Source organism: Microcaecilia unicolor, chromosome 10, assembly GCF_901765095.1.
Source record: "Microcaecilia unicolor chromosome 10, aMicUni1.1, whole genome shotgun sequence".
NCBI classification, from domain to species: domain Eukaryota; kingdom Metazoa; phylum Chordata; class Amphibia; order Gymnophiona; family Siphonopidae; genus Microcaecilia; species Microcaecilia unicolor.
Window position 1 is genome coordinate 133,242,169 of NC_044040.1, and position 27,684 is coordinate 133,269,852.

General features: G+C 46.5%; 1 protein-coding gene across 4 annotated transcripts in view; it reads left to right on the plus strand.

The window, feature by feature from the left end:
- THAP4 (THAP domain containing 4) overlaps positions 1 to 27,684 on the plus strand; it is a 563,666-nt gene that overhangs the window by 81,516 nt on the left and 454,466 nt on the right. For 3 of the 4 annotated variants that reach the window (XM_030215986.1, XM_030215985.1, XM_030215984.1), the window contains exon 2: positions 10,289 to 11,439. The exons of the other annotated variant lie outside the window; for it this stretch is intronic. In XM_030215986.1, the coding sequence (XP_030071846.1) occupies positions 10,289 to 11,439 (1,151 nt within the window). The remainder of the gene's footprint in view (positions 1 to 10,288; positions 11,440 to 27,684) is intronic. 4 annotated transcript variants of the gene reach the window in all.

Here is a 27,684-nt window from a genome sequence, read left to right on the forward strand (position 1 = left end):
AGTCTCCTTAAGCAATGGTGGAATAGTAATAGCATTGAGGGTTGTAGGGTACATGGCTAACTGAATTCCCAGATACCGAAATGGCCGAGTTGCCTATTTCAATGGGAAGGTGGAGCTCCAGAGTGAAGTGCCCTAATAGCCATGGTTGAGGGCAATGTCTATGGCTTGTGAAGGTTAAGCTTAAAACCAGCAAAATCACCATACTCTGAGAGCAATGCTAAAAGCATCGGGAGCGACCAATCAGGTTGTGTAATGTGCACCAAGATGTCATCAAAAGCCGCTGCTTTAAATACAAGGAACCCATCTGCACACCATGAATGTCCAGAGTCTGATAGAGATCTTGCACCAGAGGGTCCAATCCTATATAATAATTCTCACCTCCAACGTTCTGAGGCTGCCTGGAACCGTGGAAAAGGAAAGTGGAGTAGATAAAAGTGACATCATTCTTGAAGTGCCACTGATTGGCTGCTATGACATGCAGCAAGAATGTTCAATAGATAGGAGTGGAAGTGAACAAAGGAAGTCTATGGTAAGCAAGGAAGCCCATTGGTTAATCTCTGATTCTACTCCCCAAAGCAGCCGTCATTCCTATACACTCAAAAAAAAAAAAAAAAAAAAGGAAACCTACGAGCTGCTTCTCATTGCCGTTTTTACAGCTGTTTCCACTGGACAAAAGGAGGGGGGAGACACACAGACCCTGAAACTGGGAGGGGGGAAGGGGGACCCTGCAACTGGGGAAAAAGGGAGGAGGGGGGACCCTGCAACTGGGAAAAAAGGAGGAGGGGGGACCCTGCAACTGGGAGGGAGGGGGGACACCCCTGCAAATGGGAGACATACCGGGGGGGGGGGGACAACCCTGGAACTGGGAGAGAGGGGGGACCCTGGCACATACTCTCATTCTCACACACACACTCGCACCCAGTCTCACTCTGTCTATGTCACATACACACTCCGAGGAAAACCTTGCTAGCGCCCGTTTCCTTTAAAACAGAAACGGGCCTTTTTTTACTAGTGCAAGAATAGAAAGTAACGGCAACAGAGGGCAAACCCTGTTTGGTACCATGCTGAATCAGGAAACTATCAGACACTGCACCATTGACCATAACCTGTGCTCGCGGGGGACGTATAAAGCATTTTAACCATAGACAAGAACCACCCATCAATGCCATACTATAACAAGATGTCTAAAAGAAAATCCCAACAAACCCTATCAAAACACCTTCTCAGCTTCAAAACTGATTAGCAGTGAAGGACAGTTGTCCCAAGCTCGCCTTTTGCAAAAATTTAATTGGTTACCTATCGAACAGCGAATTACATTCAAACTTCTCACACTGACTTTTAGGGCCTTTAGAGCTAGAACTCTTGGTTATTTGGCATCCTTGGCCATTCCCTATTCTCCATTATGCATACTTTGTTCCATCAATAATTTTCACCTAGTACTCCCAAGCCCTAAATCTGCCCAAGCCCAACTTAAATTTACTCATCACCGTGCATTCTTTTTTTCTGCCCCTTTCTTTTGGAACTTTCTCCTTCTGTCTGTTAGGGTTGAACCATTTTTAAAAAACTTTAAAATTACATTGAAAAACTGGTTATACCAACAAGCCTATAACACAAATTCTCTGAGGACAAGCAGGCTGGATTATACTCTCAATTGGGTCGTCGTCCGCGATGGCCCGGGAGTCCGGGAAAAAATTTGCACAGCAAAACAAAGAGCTTTCTAGAACTCCCCGTTGTGCTGGCTGAACATTCCGCGCATGCACAAACGGCTTCCCGCGATGCGAGCGTGCCCTCCTCGGTTTCTTTTGATCCGAGATTTGGAGTGTACGTCTTTACCTCGACTGCGCTTTTTTTCGGCTCAGGAGACTCGGACTCAGCGTTTACCGCTCTCTTTTTTTCAATTTTTTCTTGTTAGAGTTAGTGTTTTTCTCAAATATTAAAAAAAAAAAAAGTAGTTTTCCTCTTATTTTCTTAGTTTTTTGTTCACCTTTCTCAGTTTCCTTCTTCTTTCGTCGCGGCCGCCTTTTAGGCTGCTCGGTCGGGTCGTTTTTTCCCTTTTTGTGCCTTTTTATTTGGCACAATCGAGTCTTTTAATGTCACAGCTGCTGTTTTTCTGTCCATGTCATCGAGGACTCCCAGCGGCTTCAAACGTTCTAATCACTGCACCCGGACCATCTCGGGTACCGACCCCCACGTGTGGTGTCTCCAGTGCCTTGGGCCTGACCATCTGCCAGCTGCGTGTAAGCTTTGTCTTTTGATGAAGAAACGGACCCAAGTGGCTCGGGAGGCTCAACGTGAGAAACTTTTTGCAGATCGGTCCAGTCCTTCGACGTCGGCATCGACATCGGTACAGAGGTCGGCAGCATCAACGTCGAAGGAAACCGCGAGAGCGCAGGTAATGGCTGCTGGGAGCAGCGAGGCATCAAGTGGATCTCCACCTGTCTTGAGGCCTACTGCTATACAGGCCCCCCGGGACCGACCTTTGTCGGACACGGCCCCGAGGAGGCGTGAGGATTCCACGTCCTCCTCTTCGGTACCGAGGAGTCTCGATGACGGGCGTTGAGCGAAGGCGAAGAAGCACCATTATTGTTCTTCCATGCACGGTACTGAGAGCTCCAGGGAACCGAGGCAGTCGGCACCCAAGAAGCGTAGGCGCCGGGAGGACCGCTCACCCTCAATACAGGAGGTGCTGATGCGTTGGTCATCTGGCAGCCTGGTACCAGCTCTTGAGCCCCCTCAAAATCTGCCACCGACTCCTGCACCGGCCCCACAGCCTTTTTCGATGGACGCTCTCGATGAGCGCATCATGGCCCTTTTCCCATAGCTTCTGGAAGGATTGCTGCGCCAGTCTGCTTCGGTGTCGGGGGTGCTTGCGCCTTCTGTACCAACTGCGGAGGCGGCATCTGGGCCATCGCCTGTGGTGAGGTCCCCGTCCTCGGTACCGCTTGCGGTATCGGCGTCAGCCACCACCCGGGTCCATTCCCCCTCGACGTCGGTGGAGGAAGCTTCACCGCAGTCAAGGCAGGGGTCGACTTCTCGACACCCCCCACGAGGTCACTTCTCGACACCCCCCCACGAGGTCATCGTTCCTCGATGTCGAGACAGGCTTGGGTTCGGGCTGCTGTTAGAGAGCTTTTGTCCGATACCGATGATGAGCACTCATGGGAAGAGGAGGAAGACCCCAGATACTTTTCGGTGGAAGAGTCATGTGGAGTTCCCTCTGATCCTACTCCACCAATTGAAAGAAGAATGTCTCCACCTGAGAGTCTTTCTTTCTCATCTTTTGTTCGGGAAATGTCTAAGGACATTCCATTCCCTATGGAGGTTGTGGATGAGCCCAGGGCCGAGATGCTCGAGGTCTTGGACTATCCTTCTCCACCTACAGAGGTTGCAACGACCCCTTTGCATAACACACTCAGGGAAGTTCTTATGTGAAACTGGGCGTTCCCTCTATCTAATCCAGTGGTCCCTAAAAAATCTGAGTCCCAGTACAGAGTTAATGGAGAGCATGTAATGGTGAAGGCCCAACTTCCTCACGATTCCATGGTGGTGGACTCTGCTCTCAGAAGAGCCAAGAGTACTAGAGTCTATGCCTTGGCGCCCCCAGGCAGAGAGTCTAGGACCTTGGATTCTTTTGGAAGGAAAATGTATCGGCCGCAATGCTTGCTGCCAAGATCCAAACTTATTAGCTCTACACGAGCATCCACTTACGGAACTCGGTGAGGCAACTGTCCATTTTGGTTGAAGCACTTCCTCCGGAGCTGGCCTAACCTTTTCACCAGGTGGTCAGGCAGCAGAAGGTGTGTTGCAAATTCCTGGCCAGGGGGACTTACAACACTTTTGATGTGGCATCCCGAGTAGCTGCTCAAGGTATAGTGATGCACAGACTCTCATGGCTGCGTGTGTCTGACCAGGATCATAAGACCCAGCAACGAATGGCGGATGTTCCTTGCCGGGGGATAATATTTTTGGAGAAAAAGTAGAGGACATGGTCAATCAGATCAAAAAGCACCACGATGCTATGGATTCCCTCTCCCGCCAGGCGTCTTCTGCTACCACCTCCTCAACTAGGAGGTTTTTTGGAGGGAGGAGGAGTGCTCCCTATTCCTATAATAGGCGTAGGTACACTCCTGCTTCTCGGCAGCCTGTTCAGGCTCAGTCCCAGCATACTCATTCTTGTCAACGGCGTTCGCAAGGGATGGGCTTTTGACTGGCTCCAGTGCTGCATAGCCTCAGAAAAAGTGTCTGTGCTGGACGGCTTGCCGGTCGGAGGGAGGTTGATATTTTTTCACCAAAGGTGGCCTCTTATAACCTCCAGCAGGTGGGTTCTTCAAATAGTCTGGTTAGGATACACTCTCAGTCTGGAATCCAGGCCTCCAAATTGCCCACCTGGAGCTCAGTCCTTCAGCTCCCAGCACAAGCAGGTACTTGCAGAGGAACTATTCGCCCTTCTAAAGGCCAATGCGGTCGAACCCGTTCCACCAGGGGAAGAAGGGCTGGGATTCTATTCCAGGTACTTCCTTGTGCAAAAGAAAACAGGGGGGATGCATCCCATCCTAGAACTAAGGGCCCTAAACAAATTCCTAGTCCGAGAAAAGTTCAGGATGGGCTCCCTGGGCACCCTTCTTCCCATGATTCAGGAAAACGACTGAGTATCTTCGATTTCGGTTGGGAACCCGGTACTTTCAGCACTGTATACTGCCCTTTGGCCTCGCATCTGCGCCCAGGGTCTTCACAAAGTGCCTGGCAGTTGTCGCAACATCGCTACGCAGACTGGGATTGCATGTCTTCCCTTATCTCGACGATTGTCTGGTAAAGAGCACCTCGGAGGCAGGGGCTCTACAGTCCATGCGGATGGCTATTCGACTGCTCAAGCTACTGGGGTTTGTAATCAATTATCCCAAGTCCCACCTTGTTCCGGGTCAGAAATTGGAGTTCATTGGAGCTCTGTTGGACACACGGACGTCTCAAGCTTATCTTCCCCAGGCAAGGGCAGACAATCTTCTGGCCCTGGTGTCCTTGGCTCGAGCGTCTCAACAGATCACAGCTCGGCAGATGTTGAGACTTTTAGGGCACATGGCTTCCACAGTTCATGTGACGCCTACATATGTGATCAGCTCAATAGACCCTAGCTTCCCAGTGGTGCCAGGCCACAGAGGATCTAGAGGATGTAATCTATCTCGCCACCAATTTTTGCAGTTCCCTTCAGTGGTGGACCATTCGATCCAATCTGACCTTAGGACGTCCATTCAAAATTCCTCAGCCGCAGAAAGTGCTGACGACGGATACATCCCTCCTAGGGTGAGGAGCTCATGTAGATGGACTTCACACTCAAGGAGCTTGGTCCTTTCAGGAAAAGGATCTTCAGATCAACCTTCTGGAATTACAAGCGATCTGGAACGCGCTCAAGGCTTTCAGAGATCCGCTGTCCAATCAAATCATTCTAATTCAGACAGACAGTCAGGTTGCTATGTATTACACCAACAAGCGGGGGGCACCGGATCTCGCCTTCTGTGTCGGGAAGCCGTCCACATGTGGCTTTAGGCGCACCATCACGGCATGGTTCTTCAGGCCACGTATCTGGCAGGCGTAAACAACAGTCTGGCCGACAGGCTAAGCAGAATTATGCAACCTCATGAGTGGTCGCTAAACATGACTGTTGTCCAGAAGATCTTCCGAGAGTGGGGCACCCCTTCGGTGGATCTTTTTGCCAATCAGACCAATCACAAAGTCCCTCAATTCTGTTCCAGACTTCAGGCCCATGACAGACTAGCGTCAGATGTCTTTCTCCTTCATTGGGGGAAAGGCCTTCTGTATGCGTATCCTTCCACACCTCTAGTAGGGAAGACGTTGCTGAAACTCAAGCAAGACCATGGAACCATGATTCTGATTGTGCCCTTTTGGCCCTGTCAGATCTGGTTCCCTCTTCTTCTGGAGTTGTCCTCCGAAGAACCGTGGAGATCGGAGTGTTTTCCGACTCTCATCACTCAGAATGAGGGGTCGCTTCTACATCCTAACCTCCAGTCTCTGGCTGTCATGGCCTGGATGTTGAGAGCTTAGAGGTTGCCTCCTTAGGTCTTTCAGAGGGTGTTTCCTGAGTGTTGCTTGCTTCCAGGAAAGATTCCACAAAAAAGTGTTATTCTTTCAAATGGAGGAGGTTTGCCATTTGGTGTGACAGCAAGGCCCTAGATCCTTTTTCTTGTCTGACACAGACCCTGCTTGAATACCTTCTACGCTTATCAGAGTCTGGTCTCAAGACCAACTCCGTAAGGGTTCACCTTAGTGCGATTAGTGCCTTTCATTATCGTGTAGAGGGTTAGCCTATCTCTGGACAGCCTTTAGTTGTCAAAGCCCCTGGTCAAACCTCCACCAGTGTCATGAGATCTCAACGTTGTTCTCACCCACCTGATGAAAACTCCTTTTGAGCCACTGAATTCCTGCCATCTGAAGTACTGGATCTGGAAGGTCATTTTCTTAGTGGCTGTTAATTCAGCTCGTAGGGTCAGTGAGCTGCAAGCCATGGTTTTGTATGCACTTTATATCAAGTTTCATCATAATAGAGTAGTCCTCGCACTCACCCTAAGTTCTTGCCGAAGGTGGTGTCGGAGTTCCATCTGAACCAGTCAATTGTCTTGCCAACATTTTTCCCCGTCCTCATACCCGCCCTGGTGAGGACAAGTTGCGCACTTTGGACTGTAAGAGAGCATTGACCTTTTACGTGGAGCGGACAAAGCCCTATTGATAGTCCGTCCAGTTGTTTGTTTCTTTTGATCCCAACAGGAGGGGAGGCGCCATCGGAAAACGCACAATTTCAAATTGGCTAGCAGATTGTATTTCTTTCACTGACGCCCAAGCTGGGCTGACTCTGGAGGGCCATGTTACGGCTCACAATGTTAGAGCCATGGCTGCGTCAGTGGCTCACTTAAAGTCAGCCTGCATTGAGGAGATTTGCAAGGCTGCAACGTGGTCATCAGTGCACACATTTACATCTCACTACTGCCTTCAGCAGGATACCCGACGTGGTAGTCGGTCAGGGCAGTCGGTGCTGCAGAATCTGTTTAGGGTTTAGAATCTAACTCCACCCTTCTAGGGCCATTTTTGTTCTGTTTCAGGCTGCATTCTCATTTAGTTGTGTTTGTGTTTTTTTTTTTTTTGTTACATTCGTACCCCGCGCTTTCCCACTCATAGCAGGTTCAATGCGGAGTACATATTATATACAGGTACTTATTTGTACCTGGGGCAATAGAGGGTTAAGTGATTTGCCCAGAGTCACAAGGAGCTGCCTGTGCCTGTAGTGGGAATCGAACCCAGTTCCCCAGGACCAAAGTCCACCACATTAACCAGTAGGCCACTCCTCCACTCTCTGTTATGTCTTCGCCGTTGTGAGGCCCAATTGACCAATGTTCTTTGTTTTGAGTGAGCCTGGGGGCTAGGGATACCCCAGTTGTGAGTATAATCCAGCCTGCTTGTCCTCGGAGAAAATGAAGATGCATACCTGTAGCAGGTATTCTACGAGGAAAGCAGGCTGGATTATTCTTACAAACCCACCCTCCTCCCCTTTGGAGTTGTTTCAGTTCTCTTTTTGCTTTTTATTCAACTGAGGAGGGCATTCTCGCGTGTCGTGGGCGGGAAGCCATTTGCACATGCACGGATTGTTCTGAAAAGTTCTTTGTTTTGCTGTGCAAATTTTTCCCGGTCTCCTGGGCCGTTGCGGACGACGACCCAGTTGTGAGAATAATCAGCCTGCTGTCCTCTGAGAATACCTGCTTACAGGTATGTATCTTCATTTTTCTGCATAAGATGAGGGGGTGGTTGCTAATGCAGTTATCTCTGACCTTTTACGTATGTACCCTTTATCTTCCCATTCCCTTCCTCTCTCTCTCTCCTCCCTTTTTCCTGATTTTTTTTTTTTTGTTACATTTGTACCCCGCGCTTTCCCACTCATGGCAGGCTCAATGCTGCTTACATGGGGCAATGGAGGATTAAGTGACTTGCTCAGAGTCACAAGGAGCTGCCTGTGCCTGAAGTGGGAATCAAACTCAGTTCCTCAGTTCCCCAGGACCAAAGTCCACCACCCTAACCAAATATTTGAAAGGTATTAATCCGCAAACGAACCTTTTCCGGAGATACGAAGGCGGTAGAACGAGAGGACATGAAATGAGATTGAAGGGGGGCAGACTCAAGAAAAATGTCAGGAAGTATTTTTTCACGGAGAGAGTGGTGGATGCTTGGAATGCCCTCCCGCGGGAGGTGGTTGAGATGAAAACGGTAACGGAATTCAAACATGCGTGGGATAAACATAAAGGAATCCTGTTCAGAAGATATGGATCCTCAGGAGCTTAGCCGAGATTGGATAACAGAGCCAGTAGTGGGAGGCGGGGCTGGTGGTTGGGAGGCGGGGATAGTGCTGGGCAGACTTGTACGGTCTGTGCCCTGAAAAAGACTGGTACAAATCAAGGTAAGGTATACACAAAAAAGTGGCACATTTCTTGGGCAGACTGGATGGACCGTGCAGGTCTTTTTCTGCCGTCATCTACTATGTTACTAACCACTAGGCCACTCCTCCCCCTTTTGATTTTTATAGTTTGTATGTGCTGATCCTTACGTGCATAGTATGATCGAGGTTTATCTTTCCTGTCTAAAAATGGAGTTCCTTTCTTACTGTTGTTTTGATTTGATATCATTTTTTTGAACACTACTTAGGTCTGCTAGTTAGTGTGAACAGTATATTAAATTCAAATAAATAAGGCATCAATTGGCAGTTGGCATTAATTTGTGGTTACGCACTTAACTGCATTTAGACACTGTTCTATAAACTTAGCGCCTAAATGTTATAGTGCACAACTGCAAAGAGTGGGTGGGTCAGGGGCGTGTCTTGCAGTTTTGCAAATAAGTTATAGAATACTATCACTTAGGTGCACAACTGCCAACTTTAGGTAGGTGTGACCATTTACACCAGCCTTTGATATGGCTTAAGTGCTTGGGCCTAAAATTAGGCATGTTCATGCTGAGTTAAGTTCTATTCTATAATGGCAGTTTTGTGCACAATTGCTGTTATAGAATTGGTACTTAGTGCCCGTATTTTTCATGCCTAATTTTTGATGCACTTTCTTGAATCTACCCCCTAGTGTCAATATTCAGTTTCTATCAATATAGCTAAGTGATTTAATTTAGGACAGCTGGCTATCCATATAGTTAGGCAGAACATGCATGGTTTTCCATTACAATAGGGCACTTATACATTTACCCCTGGATTCTATAAATGGTGACTAAAGTTGTACGCTTAGCCAATTTGCACATGCAACTTAATTGCTTAACAAGCCAATCAGTGCCAATAATTGGCTGCTAATTGATTATTGGTGTTAATTGGCCTTAATTAGGATATATGCGCAGATCATATTCTATAACGATCCATGTGTAAATTGTAAAATGTGTACATTTTGGGGGGCATGGCTAGGGGCATTCCGGGGGCATTCCAAAATTTTATGCAAGTAAATACAGAATTCAGCTGAACCGTGCCTGATTTAGTTGCTGGCATTTACACCTGCTTTTAGCAAGCGTAACTGGCGGCGCCTAAAGTTAGACACGGTTTATGTCTTAAGCGCTTTTCTATAAAGGACCCAGGCCCTTTATAGCAAAGGTTTTCAACCCAGTCCTCGTGGCACACCCTGAGGACAGGGTTGAAAACCTCCGCTTTACAGAATAGCGCTCAGTATGTAAAATGTTCTGAGCCGATTTTTAGATGCCACTTATAGAATTAACCCCTTAAAGGGCAATTGTTTAACCTAAGTGCCCACATTGTATTCATCTGTTTTGTGAGTAAATGTCTGCAATATTAGCATTTATGCTGGGATGTGCGCACACAGGGGAGGAGCAGAGGGGAACTAAGGTGAGGCTCCCACCTATTCGGGTAACTTACAGAAAATTGTAAGTTATAAATGTGTCTGTTGCATTTAGGTACCTACACCTTCTCCAGCTCTAGTGCCAGTGTGGCTGTGGGTGCCTAAACGTTAGGCATACTGATACTGGGTTATATTAGTATACTATAGTGCAATGTAGGAACTTAGGTGTCTGTTCTATAACAGAACCTACCACACAACCTCAGGATTTCTAAATTGTGCCCAGTTATAGAATTATCTTCTTAGGAGCTGCTGTTAAACATAAGTATTTTTGAATATTAATGTGTGTCTTATTTTATGTGAGAATTTCTAACTCTGAATAATGAACACATGATGGTACTTTTTTTTGGATCCCTGAATTTTCTTTTTATTTCCTTTTTATGTAACTTCAGGTTTCCTCTTAAGGACTCTAAACGGGTTACCCAGTGGCTGAAAGCAGTTCAAAGAAACAATTGGACACCTACCAAATACTCTTTCCTCTGCAGTGAGCACTTCAGCAAGGACTGCTTTTCTAAGCGATTTGAAGACCAACACCGTTTCCTTAAACCCACAGCTGTACCATCTATCTTTCAATCTGCTGAGAAAAGAGCCACCTGTGGCTATGCCATATGTAAGAGGGAGACAAACAGTCAAATTCCAGAAGATGAGGATGCCCAACCAACAAATGGTGAGTCCAGGGAGCAGCACAGCCTTTTGGTGCCACTTGATCAAGACACTGGTGTAAAACATAAAATGAAAGGACCAGAACGAACAACTGTTGAAGCTTACACTTTAGACTCTGAGCAAAGGGAGAACATTGTGTTACTGTCTGAAAGTTTGTTGACAAGAGCATCTGTGCTCAAGACGGGTTCCCCAGTAAGAACAGAAAGATCATCTTCAGAGAATGGTACCCAAACCAATATCCACATAGGTAACTGGATGACTGATACAAGTGGAATATCTATTGATGACTTCTCTCCACCTGTTTCTGGGGCCTGTAAGTTTATTGGCTCACTTCATTCCTACAGCTTTTCCTCAAAGCATAGCCGGGAGAGGCCATCTGTCCCAAGAGACCTACCAGAAAGAAAAAAGGCTAAGAGAAACACAGAACCCAACAACAGCAGTGGGAATGTCCCTCTGGTTCCTGACAAGAGCTCTTTAGAAATTTCCTCTCCTTCACCATTAACTGTTGCACCCCAGAAGAGTTCTGAAAGCCCATCTGTAGCCCCTGCAGACCTAACCCCAAAATCAGCCACAGAAGCTTCTACAAGCGAAAAGGGTGCTGCAAACCCAAACTTTATGTCCATCAATGAAGTCATTGTGTCGGCCTCAGGAACCTGCAAGCTCATTGATTCACTTCATACATACTGCTTCTCCTCTAGACAGACCAAAAGTCAAGTGTGCTGCCTACGAGAGCAGGTGGAAAAGAAAAACATGGAACTGAAGCTGCTGCGGCAGAGGGTCAGTCGCTCTGATAGCCAGGTCAAGAAACTGAGAGAAAAGGTGGCAGAGCTAAAGAGACTCAGTATCCCTGGTCGAGGTAGTCTGCAGTCCATGAAGTCTGGTCAGTACCTTCCTTTTCTTCCAGAGACTAGGTGGTGGTCTGCTTTCTTTGTTAGAATACGAGACAGTTACCTTTATAAAGTGGAAAAACTGGAGAATGGCTTAGTGGATTGATCCAGGGATAAAGAACTTTTCATCTCTAAGGTGTTGATATTCAAAAACTCTTATGTCTGGTGGTTGTACCAACCATGTAACTGTTTTTTTCTTCTTCTTTTTTTTTTTTTTTTTTATTTCGGGTTACACATATGGATTGTTTTTGGCCATTAAGGGGTGTAGTTATCTATGTGGTCTATTGTTAAGATGGGTTATTTTCCACAACTTATGCAATTTTAGCACAGGTCCTATTTTGTATAATGAGACCTAGTAGAGTGATAGGGAGGAGTAGCCTAATGGTTAGTGCAGTAGGCTGAAAACCTGAGGAACTGGATTCAATTTCCACTGCAGTTTCTTGTAACTCTGGGCAAGTCACTTAATGCTCCATTAAGAACATGCCATACTGGGTCAGAGACCAATGGTCCATCTAGCCCAGTATCCTGCTTATAACAGTGGCCAATCCAGGTCACAAGTACCTGACAGAAACCCAAATTAGTAGCAACATTCCATGCTACCAATCCCAGGGCAAGCCGTGGCTTCCCCTTTTATCTCAATTGCCCCAGATACAAAAACTTAGATTGTGAACCCAGTAGGGACAGAGAAAGTACCTGCATATAATAAACTAGTAAAAAAGACCCGTTTCTGTCAGAAATGAAACAGGCGCTAGCAAGGTTTTCCTCAGAGTGTATGTTTGAGAGAGTGTGTGTGAGAGATGTAGTGTGTGTGTCATAAAGAGAATGGGAGAGAGAGACAGAGTGTGTGTGTGTGTGTGTGTGTGTGTGTGAGAGATGTAGTGTGTGTGTCATAAAGAGAATGGGAGAGAGAGACAGAGTGTGTGTGTGTGTGAGAGACAGAGTGTCTGTGTGTGTGTGAGACAGACAGAGAGTGAGTGAGTGTGTGCCCCCACCCCCACCTCTCTGGTCTCAGGACCCACCCATGTCCAGCGCCCCCCTCTCCCCCTGCAGCCACCCATGTCCAGCGACCCTCCTCTCTCCCCTGCTCCCCCTGCAGCCACCCATGTCCAACGACCCTGCCTCCCGTCCAGCCACCCAGGTTGTGTAGCGAATTCTTCGGGGCAGGCAGGAAAGATCCCCGGTCCTGCCTGCCCGGCGCTGACCCTCCCCTGCTGCTGGATCGCTGTTCAAAGTGGCCACCGAGACTTCCAATGGCGGACTCGCGAGACTTCTGCTTTAGTCTTGGAGGCCGCCCTTATAAGTGTCGCGGCCATTTTGAACAGCGATCCGGCAGCAGGGGAGGGCCAGCGCCAGTGGCAGGCAGGCAGGACCAGGGATCTTTTCTGCCTGCCCCGAAGAATTTGCTACACAACCTGGGTGGCTGGAGGGGGAGGCAAGTGAGAGAGCAGGGCCGTTGGACATGGGTGGCTGCAGGGGGAGAGGAGGGTCGCTAGACATGGGTGGCTGCAGGGGGGGCAGGGGGAGAGGAGGGTCGCTGGACATGGGTGGCTGCAGGGGGGGCAGGGGAGAGAGGAGAGTCGCTGGACATGGATCAGCTGTGAGGCATGGAATGTTTTTTTTTTTTCTTCTTCGCGTATTCTGAAGTTCACAGCATAATGGTAACGGTGACGTCAGCCTGACTACGGAGCCTAGCTCAGCAACCCCGAAGGAGCCACGGACACAGGCAGCAAGATTAGAACGTTGGAGGTGAGAATTATTATATAGGATGTAAACCACTTTGATTATACCACAGAAAGGTGATATATCAAATCCTATTACATTTTACCTTCCTTTACTGTTAACCTGGGTTAAGAATAAAATTACCCGTCTTAATGGTAGCCTACATTGGTAACTTAACTGTTTAAATCACTAAGGGGAAAAGTTATCCCTTTTAAAAAGGGACATGGCTAGGGGTGTTTTGGTGGTAGATAAAAGTTATCTATTTAAGCGGCGATATTCAGCATCTGAATAGCTAACTTTTCTATTTACATAGTAACATAGTAGATGACGGCAGAAAAAGACCTGCACGTTCCATCCAGTCTGCCCAACAAGATAAACTCATATGTGCTACTTTTTGTATATCTGCCATTTTCAGGGCACAGACCATTAGAAGTCTTGCCCAGCACTAGCCCCGCCTCCCAACCACCATCCCTGCCTCCCACCACCGGCTCTGCCACCCAATCTCCGCTAAACTTCTGAGGATCCATTTCTTCCGAACAGGATTCCTTTATGTTTATCCCACGCATTTTTGAATTCCATTACCGTTTTCATCACCACCACCTCCCGCGGGAGGGCATTCCAAATATCCACCACTCTCTCCGTGAAAAAATACTTCCTGACTTTTTTTTTTTTTTTTTGAGTCTGCCCCCCTTCAATCTCGTTTCATGGCCTCTAGTTCTACCGCCTTCCCATCTACGGAAAAGGTTCTTTTGCGGATTAATACCTTTCAAATATTTGACGTCTATCATATTACCCCTGTTTCGCCTTTTCTCCAGTGTATTCATGTTCAGGTCAGCAAGTCTCTCTTCATACGTCTTGTAACGCAAATCCCATACCATTCTCGTAGCTTTTCTTTGCACCATTTCAATTCTTTTTACATCCTTAGCAAGATACGGCCTCCAAAACTGAATACTCCAGGTGGGGCCTCACCAATGACTTATACAGGGGCATTAAAACCTCTTTTCTTCTGGTGGTCACACCTCTCTCTATACAGCCTAGCAACCTTCTAGCTACGGCCACCGCCTTGTCACACTGATTCGTCGCCTTCAGATCCTCAGATACTATCACCCCAAGATCCCTCTCCCCGTCTGTACATATCAGACTCTCACCGCCTAACACATACGTCTCCCGTGGATTTCTATTCCCTAAGTGCATCACTTTGCATTTCTTCAAATTGAATTTTAATTGCCAAACCTTAGACCAGTGATGGGCAACCTTTTGAGCTTGGTGTGTAATAATTCGCCAAAAAACCGAGCATAACTCGGGTGGTGTGTCACGTCGAGAAAAAAACCATAATTTCGCGATATTTATAGTTTAAATAATAAAAATGTATAATTGTAATATATAACTGTATTTAATAAACCAAAAACTAATTATTTAACTTACCTGCTTAGTGACTTCTTTGTTCATCAGTTAGTCGGTTTCTTTTGTTGGTCTTGATATTATTTAACTTGTGTGGGGTGCCGTGAACTAAGATAAGTGAGGGCGAGGGGGAATTTTTTAACTAATCTGCCTATTAGTGACTTTTTTGTTGCTGAATTTCATTGGCTAAATCTTCAATTGATATTTCTACTGAGTGGTAACTCAGATATTCTCTTAATAATTGCATCTTTATTCTGCATATCGTGAAATAGAACTGGTGCACATCTTAGGAGAGTTTCTTTAATAAATTCTCCCTCACTGAGTGCTTTTCCATGCTGAGCTATGGAGTGAGCAATGCTCAAACTTGCAGATGTTAAATTTGTAGAACCTTTTACAAATTTAAGCATGGAATTAGATTGGCTCTTATAAAAGTGTAGCTGCCTGGAAATGTATTCCTTCCTTTCATCCTCACTTTTTTTCAAGAGCTGGGAATGATTAGTTTCAAAATGTCTATTTATATTCCACGTTCTGCTTACTACCGTTTCAGTACATAGAACGCAAAATGATCTGCCATTTTTTTCTATAATGCCATACATCTCGGTCCATGTCTCTTGAAAGGGTCGGCTACTGCTACTACCACTTCCTTAACCTTGGTTTTTTATTTTTTGGGTTCTCCATCAGGGGGGCAGTGACAGAAGATAGAATTATAGATAGCCTGTTAGCCCTGCAGGCAATTAGGGGTTAACTAGCCTAACTGACCACCTTATGTAAATTAAGATGGCTGCCGCTATTTCTAATGGCGGGAAACGGCACCCATAGCACATGCCCTCGCCTCTCCCAGCCTCCCCCTCACCTATCTCAGTAATGATGGTCAATTAGAAATCCACGACACCCCAGAACAGTAGATTGGATGATGGTTGCTGTGGTTATGTGGTAATGGCAATCACAGGGCCTCCAGAGATGCGTCCCCCACGGCATTCCGCTGCTCTCTGCTCCGCCGGCTGGAAGTGAGGTCAAAGATCCCCTAACAGCCGTGCAGGAGCCGGGGCAGAGGGAGCAGCAGGGAGGGAACAAGCGGAGGACTCGGAGGGAGCCAATAGGAGCGCACACGGCACCCCCCCCAGCGGGTAAACATGCACCGGGGAGGGGGGGTGATTTCGCCGGGGGGGGGGAGGTCGCGCTGCACCTGGGGGGGGCGCATCGGCGATCCGCCCCGGGGAACGCCGCTGCTTCTCTGTATGCGGCCACATGCGGCCCCGTGTCACCGAAAATGGCTACGCGTGTCAGTACTGACACGCGTGTCATAGGTTCGCCATCAGGGCCTTAGACCATTCTTCTATTTAAGTGGCAAGTATAAAATTAAATGGCTATCTTACCTGTTTAACTTTTATATCTGTGAATTTTCAGCAGCTGTGCTTAAATTGATAGTGCCACCGATAATTGGTATAGAGGTAAATGGATAAGATATCTATTTAACTTTGTGTGGTCAGCCCTCTGCTAAATATTGCCCTCTAGTCTGCTAGTTCAGCTGTAGCACTAATTGATAACACCACCCTTGTCTGCTCCCCACCCCCAACAGAGGATGTAGAGGAACAGGGGAAAGAGATTTTTGTTCATACTCCTAACGTGCCAGTGTCTCCTCTTAAGAATCCAATGACAGCTCTGATTGTGAAACATAATTTTTTTTCTCTTTAGTGATATGTACCATAACATACTCATTAAGCACACATGCATTTTTCTAATCCTTGGCAAAGGAATAGCCTTTTGGAGAATAAAACAGTACACCTTTTGCTAGGGTCTTCCAGATGTTAGGTTTACCCTCTGTAAAGAAGATTAGATCTAAATATATCTGGGAACGTTAATTTGTAATCCAGAGTGCTAAAATATGGAATAAGATTCCCACTGAACTTCATTTAATAACACCTTGCTTTTTGTAATGCACTTAAAACGTTTTTTAAACAGTAACTTTTATTCTCAGATAAAATTCATTTTATTGAAATGTAATAGTGCTGTTCTTAAGCTTCTTCTGTTGGAAGTCTTCTTTAGATTGTAATCCGCTTTGACCTATTTGGATAAAGGCGGAATAAAAATCAAATAATACAATATAATGCAATACAATACAAAAAGGGAGAATAATAATTCTCCATATTCATGAAATGACACATTTCTTCACTATCAGAGAAGCTGATGGAAAAGTGCACATTTCAGATTCTATTGGTAGATTTATGACGTTTCCTATATAACAAAATTACTTTTGGTGTACATTTCAAAAAGTAGACTTAGCCAAATCAAATTTCCATTGCATCCCACAGTTCAATCCAGAGACTTGTGTGTTATGTCCCTCAACCAGCAGGTGGAGATAGAGAGAACTCTGAGATTTGCTATATGTGGTCACGTGCAGCCAGCTTAACCTCAGTATTCTCTCTATCTAGCAGGTGGAGGGCCATACCTGTGCAGCTCTGTTCTGATCTGGCTCCTATCTTGTTCCCTCAGGTGGGGTTGAGGTACCGTGTTGGTGAATTTGGGGTATACCTGGTGGGCCCGGATCCCTTCCCCCTCCTCCCCCTGTCAACCTCCACAGTCCCCAGTTCTTTGGGGCACATGGTCTGAGTCTGCCGGTTCCAGCTTCTCCTGCCTCTGTTTCAGGTAAAAAAAAAAAAAAAAAAAAAAACTGAACTAAAAAACAAATTGCACTGTTGGTCTGTAGAGCAGACTCCCTTTCCTCAGACTAATTGGGGGTGCACTGGGCTGGGATCGAGCAAACAGCACATGGGAGGTCTGGGCTGTGGCTGCCTTTGGAGGGGGGGGGGCAGTCATGGCGCCGTCTGAATCGGCGAAGCAGTGCTCTTTGATGCGGGAGCAGACGAGCCCGTCCGGATCCTGTGAGGCATGTGTTAACTCCGGGCCCCAAGGAATGCAGTATGCGGACCCACCAGCTCGGGAACTGGTGGGAGAAGACTCGGAATCGGCCGGATTTGTCTTTGGTGGGAACGCCGCCGTGGCTCCAGAGTGCGCCTCAGCCATCTCCATTTTTTCTTCTGCTCCTTGTGGTCTGTACCGCGGCGGTGGGACCGCAGCACATCCTGCCTTCAGTCATGGCAGAGGTAGGTGTTGCCGGCACTTCCTTAGCATCGGCTGAGTCTGAGGCAGTCACCTTTTCACCAGAGTTTGTGCTGCTGATGCACAGGGCATTTTTATTGAAAGCTGCGGGGGAACCTCCTGCAGCTGCTCTGCTGCCTAGCCCTCAAGGCTCCACATTTGGAGCTCCCAGGCACTGAAGAGGGTATGTCTGGCATTTCTGACACCGAGGAGGGCCATTTGTCAGGGGAATCACTATAGGCTGCCTCTGAGGCGCTGGGGGGCGGGGGTAGCTACCGCCGGGGGACAGGGATGACCCTACGGCGGTATGGCTGTTCTGGAAGAAAGAACTTCACTCATTGTGCAGGTGCTGGAGGTGTTAAATATTTGTCCTTCGGAGGCAGCGCCTCCCATGGTGACTACCTCCTCCATTATGTCCAGAACCAGGGGCACCTCCAAATCCTTCCACATCCATGAGACCATGAAGGTTCTCATCGAGGTGCAGTGGGACACACCAGATGCCAGCCTTTGGATGGCGTGGGCTATGGCGTGGCTTTGCCCTCTGCACCCGGAAGACTTGGACTCCTTGTGAATGCTGCCGGTGGACTCCTTGATTATGACAGTCACGAAAAAGACCACCTTGCTGGTGGAGGGGCGCATGGCTCTTTGGAATCCACAGGACTGGAAGCTAGAGTCGCCTTTGAAGTGGCATCCTTGTGCCTTCAGGCTTCAGTCTGCGGATCCTACACAGCACGGGCTTGTCTTTCCTGGGTCCAGAAGACCTCATCTGCAGATGAGCTGATTGACTGTCTGCTGGCCTTGGAATCAGGCCTGGCATATCTGGCAGACTTGGCCTCTAAGTCTCACTTGGCCCTGTTACCCTTTCGAGGTAAGCTCCTCTTTAGCGAGGATCTCACAAAGATTGTGAAAGAGCTAGGGGACTCCAAAGGCCAGCGTCTTCCAGAGGACAAGAGTAAGACAACCTCGAAGTCGACCTGCCCCCGTTTCCAGGAGGCCAAGCGCTATAGACCCGGCTGGGTCAGGCTGGGGAGCTCACTGTCTCGGTCGGATGGCCCAGGGCACCTGGTCCCCGGTGGAATCAGCTTTTGCCAATCAATTTACTAGAGTTACTGGCAATTCACCTGGCACTGCGGGCTTTCAAGACTGTTCTTTGTGGATAGTCAGTCAGGGTTCTGGCTGACAATGCAACGGTCTATGTCGACAGACACGGGCACAAGGAGTGCCCAGCTAGCCAAAGAAGCCTCCTTTCTCTGCCTTTGGGCGGAGATGCACTTGTCCCTCCTGTTGGCAGCTCACATCGCGGGAGCCCTGAATGTGCAGGTGGATTTCCTGAGCCGGAACCATCTGGATCCGGGGGAGTGGGAGCTCTCCCAACAAGCGTTCAATCAGATTGCGTCCCATTGGGGAGTTCCGATGGTCGATCTGTTGACGCGTTACTCCAATGTCAAAGTGCCCTATTTCTTCAGCAGGGGTAGAGAGTACGGATCCGGGCATAGACACACTTCTTCAAACCTGGCCGGAGGTACTCCTTTGTGTTTTCTCCATGGCCCATAAGGCGAGTGATCGGGTAGATTGCACAGCATCCAAGACCGGTGTTTCTGGTGGCCATGGCCTCAGCTAGATGAGTGTCCGGGGCTCCAGGCGTTGTCGTACAGGGATCCCTTCTTCCGTTTCACCGAGGCAGGGGTTTGTATTCAGACGATTCCTTTTTGCCAAAAGTGGTGACTCACTTGCATGTTAACCAGGCTCTTGTGTTACTGGCTTTCCAGCGGGAAGAGTACCCAGTGGACAAACTCCTTCTGTCACTCGGATCATTTGTTTGTGCTGTTTTTCAGTTCGCAATAAGGGAGTTAGGGCCTCCAAAGCCACGGTTGCACATTAACTTTGGGAAGCGATTGTTTCAGCCTACTTGATCTTGGGGAAGGGGCCACCTCTCCAGGTGCGGGCACACTCTATGAGGGCCCAAGCTACCTCCTTCACAGAGTCTTATCTGGTTCTGTTGGAGGATATTTGCAGAGCGGTTACTTAGGTGTCTGTGCGTAAGTTTACTAAGCATTACCGGTTGGACATGGCAGCGCACCAGGACACGCGGCCTTCAGGGTGTCAGTGTTGGCCTCTGGGCGGAATGGTCCCACCCTACTTGAGGACTGCTTTGGTACATCCCACAAATCTCTGGATTGATCTATGGGATGCAGTGGAAGGTAAAATTAGTTCTTACCTGATAATGTTTTTTCCATTAGTCCCAATAGATCAATTCAGAGGCCCTTCCCTGGGGATTTCTTTTTCTCTATTCTGCAGTTTGCATTGCATTTTTGCTTGTTCCGCTCAGGTTCCTCTGTTTGATCTGTTGGACATTCACTCAAAAAAAAAAAAAAATCAGCATCTACAAGGCAGCAGCATATGAGAGGTTTATCTACAGGCGCACAGGATCTTGAAGTTGTTTCCGTGCCATTCACTCTGCTGCGATCAGGAGAGTCAGGAGAGTGCTTTTTCATATGATGTAATTTCTGTTACTGCTTTGGTACCGTTCATACTGAGATTAAGCTGGCTGCACATGACCACATATAGCAAACCTCAGAGTTCTCTCTATCTCCACCTGCTAGTTGAGGGACATAACCCACAATTCTCTGGATTGATCCGTTAGGACTAATGGAAAGAAAATTATAAGGTAAGAACTAATTTTACTTTGTGTAGGCAGCCATTTTGATTCAAAGTGCTTCTTTGCAATGAAGGAGCAAGCCCAAGGAGCAGGTCATGCTCCTTGGGGTGACTTTCCTTCTCACTCTGATCTCTCTCGTCCCCATCTTCCTGCATCTCTTATCCCTTACCAGCTTTGTCTTCTAGGACTCAGAGCACCAACCAACACTCAACCTGGACTTTCGTTCAAATTGAACACTTCACAGTGCGTGCAGAAGTCTGTTTAGACTAATACGTCCATGCTAACAACAGTCTTTTTCAAGACTATTGTGCTACTTTGAAGATTTCTCTTCATCATTTTTCAGAAACATCCTGTGTAAGAGACTCCTGAATCAGGCCTAACGGCTGAAACACGACGTTGTGTCGAGTCTTCATACTTCAAGTAAACTTTCTTATTAATGTACATCTTCCTGTCTTTGGCTTCCTTGGTCGCTCTCCCACTTTTTTTGTTGTACTTTTGAATCTACCGTGGGGCGTTTTGAGTTCTCTGTCTTCTGGCGGATTTCTTCTTACAATCCTTGTTTCTCTTCTTAATGCAGGTCCATTAGATAAAAAAACCCACTGCCCTTCTTGATATTCTATATCACAGAGACTTGGCTTAGGAGAGGTGAGGAAGCACTACTTAATCAGTGTGCCCCTCATTATTCCATTTTATCAGCCTGCAGGCTCTTCTGCTTTGGCAGGGGGAGTAGCCCTTTTTGTGTCAGACTCCTTACCAACATGTTCACCTTCCATGAATTAGTGCTTGTTAAGCTTTCCTTCCCAATTCCTCTCTATATTCTCCTTATCTATTTTCATCCCTTTTCTGATTCTGCCACATAAGACTTGCCTATCTGAAGCCATGACTTCGTACTCTAGCCTACTCATCTTGGGTGACGACAGCTGCCATATGGATGATTCCCAACGCCCCTATGACAAATATTTATTTTCCCTTATTATAGATCTTGGCTTTTTCAACATGTAAAAGTTCATGGATTTTGTTATTTCCCCCCAGAATGTTCCTAATATTGGTCCTTCTTCCTTCTCTGTTCTCTCTTGTCCATCCCACCTCCCAAGTTCATGGAGGTATCCTTGAAAACCCAGGCATCATTATGGGATTCCACCCTCAGGTCACTATTTTCCTCACCCTCAACTCACCATCATACCCCTACTTGTTACCCACCTTCTTCTTCCCAAAATAAATGGTTCCACAATGGTCTGTGCCTCTTATGTTGCAATTCTCGTTGAGCCAAAAAAATATGGAGAAAGCAGAAATGTATCGACTCTATCCTGTCTCACAAGAGATGGTACAACTTTTACCTAAGATAAAGCTAGCAAAGAAATCCTTCTATTCATCTTAAAGGCTGCAGATAGACCTAAAAACTACTCTCGGTTCTCTGAGAGCTCACCTCTTTCAGTACTGCTAATACTGCATCTTGCATACTGAAAGCTGATGATTTTGTTAATTCCTTTTCTAAGGTTGCCCAATTTCAGTCTCTGGTATTCTCATCATTCCACAACGCCCAACGTTCCTGCCAAGCCCCCACCTCCCTCTTCAACATCCCATTCCCCATCAGAGACCTCTGTCTCTTTGATCTCTTCAAGAGTCTTTCAATCCATCCATGCCAATACTGCCTCTTCTTTCCCCATCCCAACCCAACATTAGGTATCCATTTCCCTACTTAATCTAACAATCCTTACCAAGACTGTCAGTCTAGTGTACTCCACTACCTGCCCACTTGATCCTATACCTTCTGCATGGGTTTCAATCCCTCATCATTGCTGCCTTCCTTTTCTTTTACAGATGATCACCAACAGCTTCATTAAGGGAGTAGTCCCTACCACCTGGAATGCTCTAGTGAGTCCAATACTAAAAAAGCCTTCTCTAAACCCAGATTCAGCCACCACCTACCACCCTATCTCTAATTTGCCTTTCATCTCTGAGATGTAGATCATAGTAATGTTTATTGTTTACAAAATGCTTGATATACCATCCTACAAGGGGATGCTCAAAGGGGTTTACAATCTGTTGAGACAAGGAAAGGGAACACCATTAATTAGAGGAAAGAAGAAGAAAAGAAATAACCGTGCCTATTAGGCTTTCTCCCTTTACATAGTTATGAGATCATACTCACTGCACTCCTCAGCAACCTCCATACTACTCTTGATAGCAGTAATAGCAATCCTTGTTTCCCTCAACCTCACGACTGTGTTTGATCTAGGTATCTCAGGCTCAGTATTTTCCTTTCCTGGTTTGTGTCTTTCCTTAAGGAACCACACTTTCAGCGTACTTTAATTTTTGTCCCTCTCTGAGAAGTGTTTAGTCTCCTACAGTGTCCCATGGTGCTCTGTACTGGCTTCTCTTCTTTTCAACATTTTCCTAAGCCCTCTGACTGCTGTTATATAGGATCTCGGCATACACACATTCTACTATACAGACATTCTTCTTCTTAATCACACTAGCCCACTTTCCCCAGATCTATCCAAACTTGATTCTGCCTTAGCAAAAATCTCTGCCTGGCTTAAGAACCCATCAGAACCGCCACCTGTTGGATCACAAGCAACTGTACCACACCATCACTCTCCTAAACCATCTCACTTGTGTCCCACTTGAAATACTTGAGTGTCCATTCTTGACCAAGACATTTCCTTCAACCAACACATCTCAGCTCTAGCTAAAGACTGTTTCCTCTCACTTCAGCAGTTCAGAATAATCCATTCTTTCCTTGATGAAGCTTCTCAAAAGACTGTTTTCCATGCGCTTTTGATGTCTCATCTGGACTACTGTAATATTGTCTACTTTGGTCTCCTACAACACTTGATTCGTCATTTCCAAACAATCCAGAACACCACTATCCATATCCTCTCCCATGCCAGCAGATTTGACCGAATTACTCTGTTATTTATCCATCACCACTGGTTACCCATTGCCTCCTATGTCCAGTTCAAAATTCTCACCCTTACTAAATGAGTTACAGACCAATACCCCTCTCTACCTCTCCTCACTTATTCATCCCTATCTCGTTCAAAGAGCCCTTCACTCCATTAACAATCCCGACATTTTCAGTATGAAACTACAAGGAGCAGAGCTTTTCTCTATATGGCATCCTTGCTCTGGAGTTCTTTCCCTTGGCCTTGACCATTAAGACTTAAACTGTCTTACCACAAATTCAGGTCTTCCTTGAAAACTTGTTTGAAACAACTTTTGGCCTATAGCCTAGTGATTAAAGAAAGGTATCTGAGACACAGGTGAGCAATAGATTAATCAAGAAAGAAGGAGACAAGCATAAAACAAAAGAGAGCATGGAAAGAACAAAGAAATTAACAGCCTGTTATTCAGCAGCAACCACTGTGGTTGTTACACTCAAATATCAGCCTATATCTGGATATCAGCTGGCATTGAATATCTGGATATAATGGGCAGAGCCAGGGGTTATCTGGAAAATAGCAATAACCAGCACTATTACCTAAATAACCATCTGATAATTTATTCAGATAGTTATCTGGACACCGGCGCTGAATATTGCCAGTCTCCGGAAACCTCCCAGCTCCATACCTGGACCACCCCAGCACTATCCGGATAGCTGTGGTGGTCTATAGAAATATTCACAGTATTATCTAGATAATACTGGTGAAAACCTGGGTATTGCCCTGGCCAGTAGCACTCCTATGGATAATGGGACCTGCTGCTCAGTAAGTGTCACTGAATAATAGTCTGTAAGTTTTAGAAGACAGGGAAAATGAAAGCTGAAGTGACCGAAGTGACAAGTAAAAATAGATATGAAACATATTTAGGTAATGGAATATGACTTCCTAAAGTACTGTTATAGGCAATATGCAATTTGGGCTAGATTCTATATATCACACCCAAAAAACTGGCAACGAAAAAAAATACTCCTATGCGTATTCTATAAACTGTGCCTAATCTATGTGTAGTTTATAGAAAACACCCAACACCCGTTTTCTGCTACTATATTTAGTTGCAGCCATTTTATGCCTGCAGCCTGGTGTAAACGCCACCACCTAAATTACGTACGGAATGGCATATTGTGTAACACTGCACGTAAATAAATAACACGCCCCCTTTTTAGATCCACATCTTAGAATTTACGCACATCACAGAACTTCTAATTAATGCCAGTGTCAATTAAGTTTAATCATTGGCGCTGATTGACTTATGCTAATTACATTACACACACAAATCCAGGATATAGATGGATTTGCACAGGCAACTGAAGTTGCACTATATAGAATCCGGGGGTTTATGTTTAAAATTGTATGAGTATTGACAAATAACACTACTACTCTTGTTGGATCTATTTCTGTATATAGTATATATTCCTAAAATGTGCCATATATTATTTTTGACATTGCATTTAGATGTGGGAGAAATTAGTAGGACAGCGTCCACTTATAATATTCCTTTCTCACCCCTGTCTCTCTGACATAAGCGATTGTAACTGAACTATCTCGCACTTCTTGATCTGTCACAGCTCCCTTCATTCTTCCACAAAGTTTCAAAACAGTGCCAATATGTCAAGAAAGAACAACAAATCATCACAATAATAAGTGTACCCTCTGGCTACCTCAAAATTGCCAGTTCTGCTGTTCCTCTTGGCTTGGTTTGAATTCAGCAGCATCAGTGTCAGGTTTATATGTTTGTTCTTGTTATTTGGCAATTAAATGCTATTTGAAATACTAAACCCACAGGTCAGTACTGAAATGTAAAATAGTACTTGCTATGAATTTTAAATTTATTGTGACCCTGGGAAGTACACAGAATATCTCAAAAATTGGAGACCTACTGTTTTTTATGTTTAAATCTTTTTTATTCAAAAGAAACCAGCAAAATGCAATACAACGTTGGTATTTTCTAACATATATCAACCCCCCTTCCCCTGCCTCCATTTACCTTCCCCTACCTTTCCACCGCTCCCCCTCCCCTCCCTCTATCTGCCCCCCCCCCAACCCTAACCCCCCCCCCCCCCCCTCCCGCACAGGAGTTGTAGTCTGGAGGTGCAAGCAGTGAAGGAAGCCAATATTCTCTTAATTTAAGATTCTGCTCCTGGTTGTAAAGTGTCCCAAAAGTTCGCCCACGTCTTCTGAAGTTGTTCTCCTTCCTTAGAGGACATATCTTGCACATAAGCGATCTGTGGATTAGTATAGCTACCCCCCCTTTATTTCCCTTAGCTGGGGAGCACCACACCTCTCCCACCCAAGAACGCCTCAGTTTTTCGTGCTCTTCCTGGGAAAGTCTTGTCTCCTGGAGGCAGGCTATCCCAACCCCATGCCTTTTTAGGGCTGCCAAGATCTTGGTTCTCTTAACCGGGGAGGAGATGCCGCCCACATTCCAGGAGATCAAGCACACCTTATTCGAAGCAGGACTGAGTCTGTGATTGAGTGTGCCCCAAGATGTGCTGTGGCGTGTCTCCTGGGCACCCAGCCTTACCCCTGAGACTTCTGGTAACCACCTCCCTCATCGCTAGGCATCTCATGAACTGGTGTGTGGTAGGCCCTTCTCTGCTTGATGTTTTAGCTTGTGCGGTTAAATCCTGTGCGTTCCCCATCCCTATCTTTCCCCCCTCCCAAAGCCCTTCCCTATCCCCTCCCCCCCATTAGGCCGATCTAATTCCCTTCCCCATGCATCGAATACACTATTAAGTGAGAAGCCCCTTCCATGCTCGAGGCCTCCCCGCCCTCAACCGGTGCAATGTTCCAAACCTCATCTCTTGTTACACTAGTGTGCTGCAGCGAGTTCAAAGTTGGGCTTGATCACTCTCCCGCTAGTTGTCCATTCGGTTCTGCTTGTTGCTGCTCAAGTTCTGTGATGTGTGCTTTTACTGCATCTATCGATTCAAACGCCTTCCAACGTCCCTCATGGCGTATCTTCAGCACAGCCGGGTAGACAAGCATGAATCTGGCGTGTAGTTCTTGAAGCCGGCGGCACAGAGGGATGAATTTCTTCCGGCGTTCTTGGAATGGGGCAGAGAAATCCTGAAATATTCTGATCAGATGTCTATCATATTTTGTATCCTCTCTCTTCAAGCGATAGCCCCGCAGGATCTCTTGTTTGTGTAGGTAATTATGTACTTTCAAGATAACAGCGCGCGGGGCCTGGCGGCCATCTTGGATACGGCCTATGCGATGCACCCTTTTCAGGCAGAGGGCCCCCGCGTGGTCCGACAAGGCAAACTCCTCTTTCAGCCAGTTCTCCACTACCGTTGCGAGCATGGAGTCTCCAATCGATTCGGGTAGGCCGATCAATCGCAGGTTGCTTCGCCTGCCTCTGTTCTCAAGTTCGTCTACCTTGTCAGAGAGTGTTGTCACTGTGGTCTGCAGCTGACAAATTTGTTGTTGCAGCGGGGTGCACGTGTCTTCGAGTTCAGAGACTCTGTGTTCCAGATCTCCGGTCTGATGCGATTCCTCCGGCAGTCGCGTCTCAAAGTTTTCAATCTGCGTCGATATGCGCTCCAGTCTGGGCTCCAGCGCTTGTACTACCTCTGCCGTCAGTTGTGCAAGTTGTGAGAGCTGTGCCTCTGAGAAGGGCGGACCGCTTTTCTGCAGTTGTTGATTCGCGCCGAGATTCGCCGCTCTCGGTGGATCCTTGTCTTTCTTCGCGCTGCGTGCCGGCATGATTTTGGATGGTTTTTCAACAAACTTGTCCATCGGTGATATCGCTGACCAGTTGATGTCGTTAGCAGCTCAGAGATGAGGTAGAAACGCAAATTTTTTATCAATTTCGGGCGTTGGGCCTCGGAGAGCAGGGACACACGTCCTACTCTCTCAGTGCATCACGTGACCCCCCCCCCCCTACTGTTTTTAAGAAGATTTTCATGATCCTCACAATAGAAAGTTAAATTGTTTCACTTTTCTTGTTATAAAGAGAGAGCATTTTTTTTAGATGGTGTCTAGTTGCAGATTTCAGCTACATTTCCATTACTGTAGAAAATGATCTGCCTGGTGGAGCTAAAGCCCCTGAAAGAGTACTTTTAAGGAGGAAAAACATCCTTTATAACTATTCAACTTTTATCAAATCAGTACTACAACATATTTTTATGTAATTAAGTTTTGTGAGTATGAAAATAATTCTCATAAAGTCATTAGTGGTTAGAGTGGTGGACTTTGGTCCTGGGGAACTGGGTTCGATCCCCACTGCAGGCACAGGCAGCTTCTTGTGACTCTGGGCAAGTCACTTAACCCTCCATTGCCCCAGGTACAAATAAGTACCTGTATATAATATGTAAGCCGCATTGAACCTGCTATGAGTGGGAAAGCGCAGGGTACAAATGTAAGAAAAAAAAAGTCAGGAATTGGGAAATCCTAGCAAGCTTACCACTTAACAT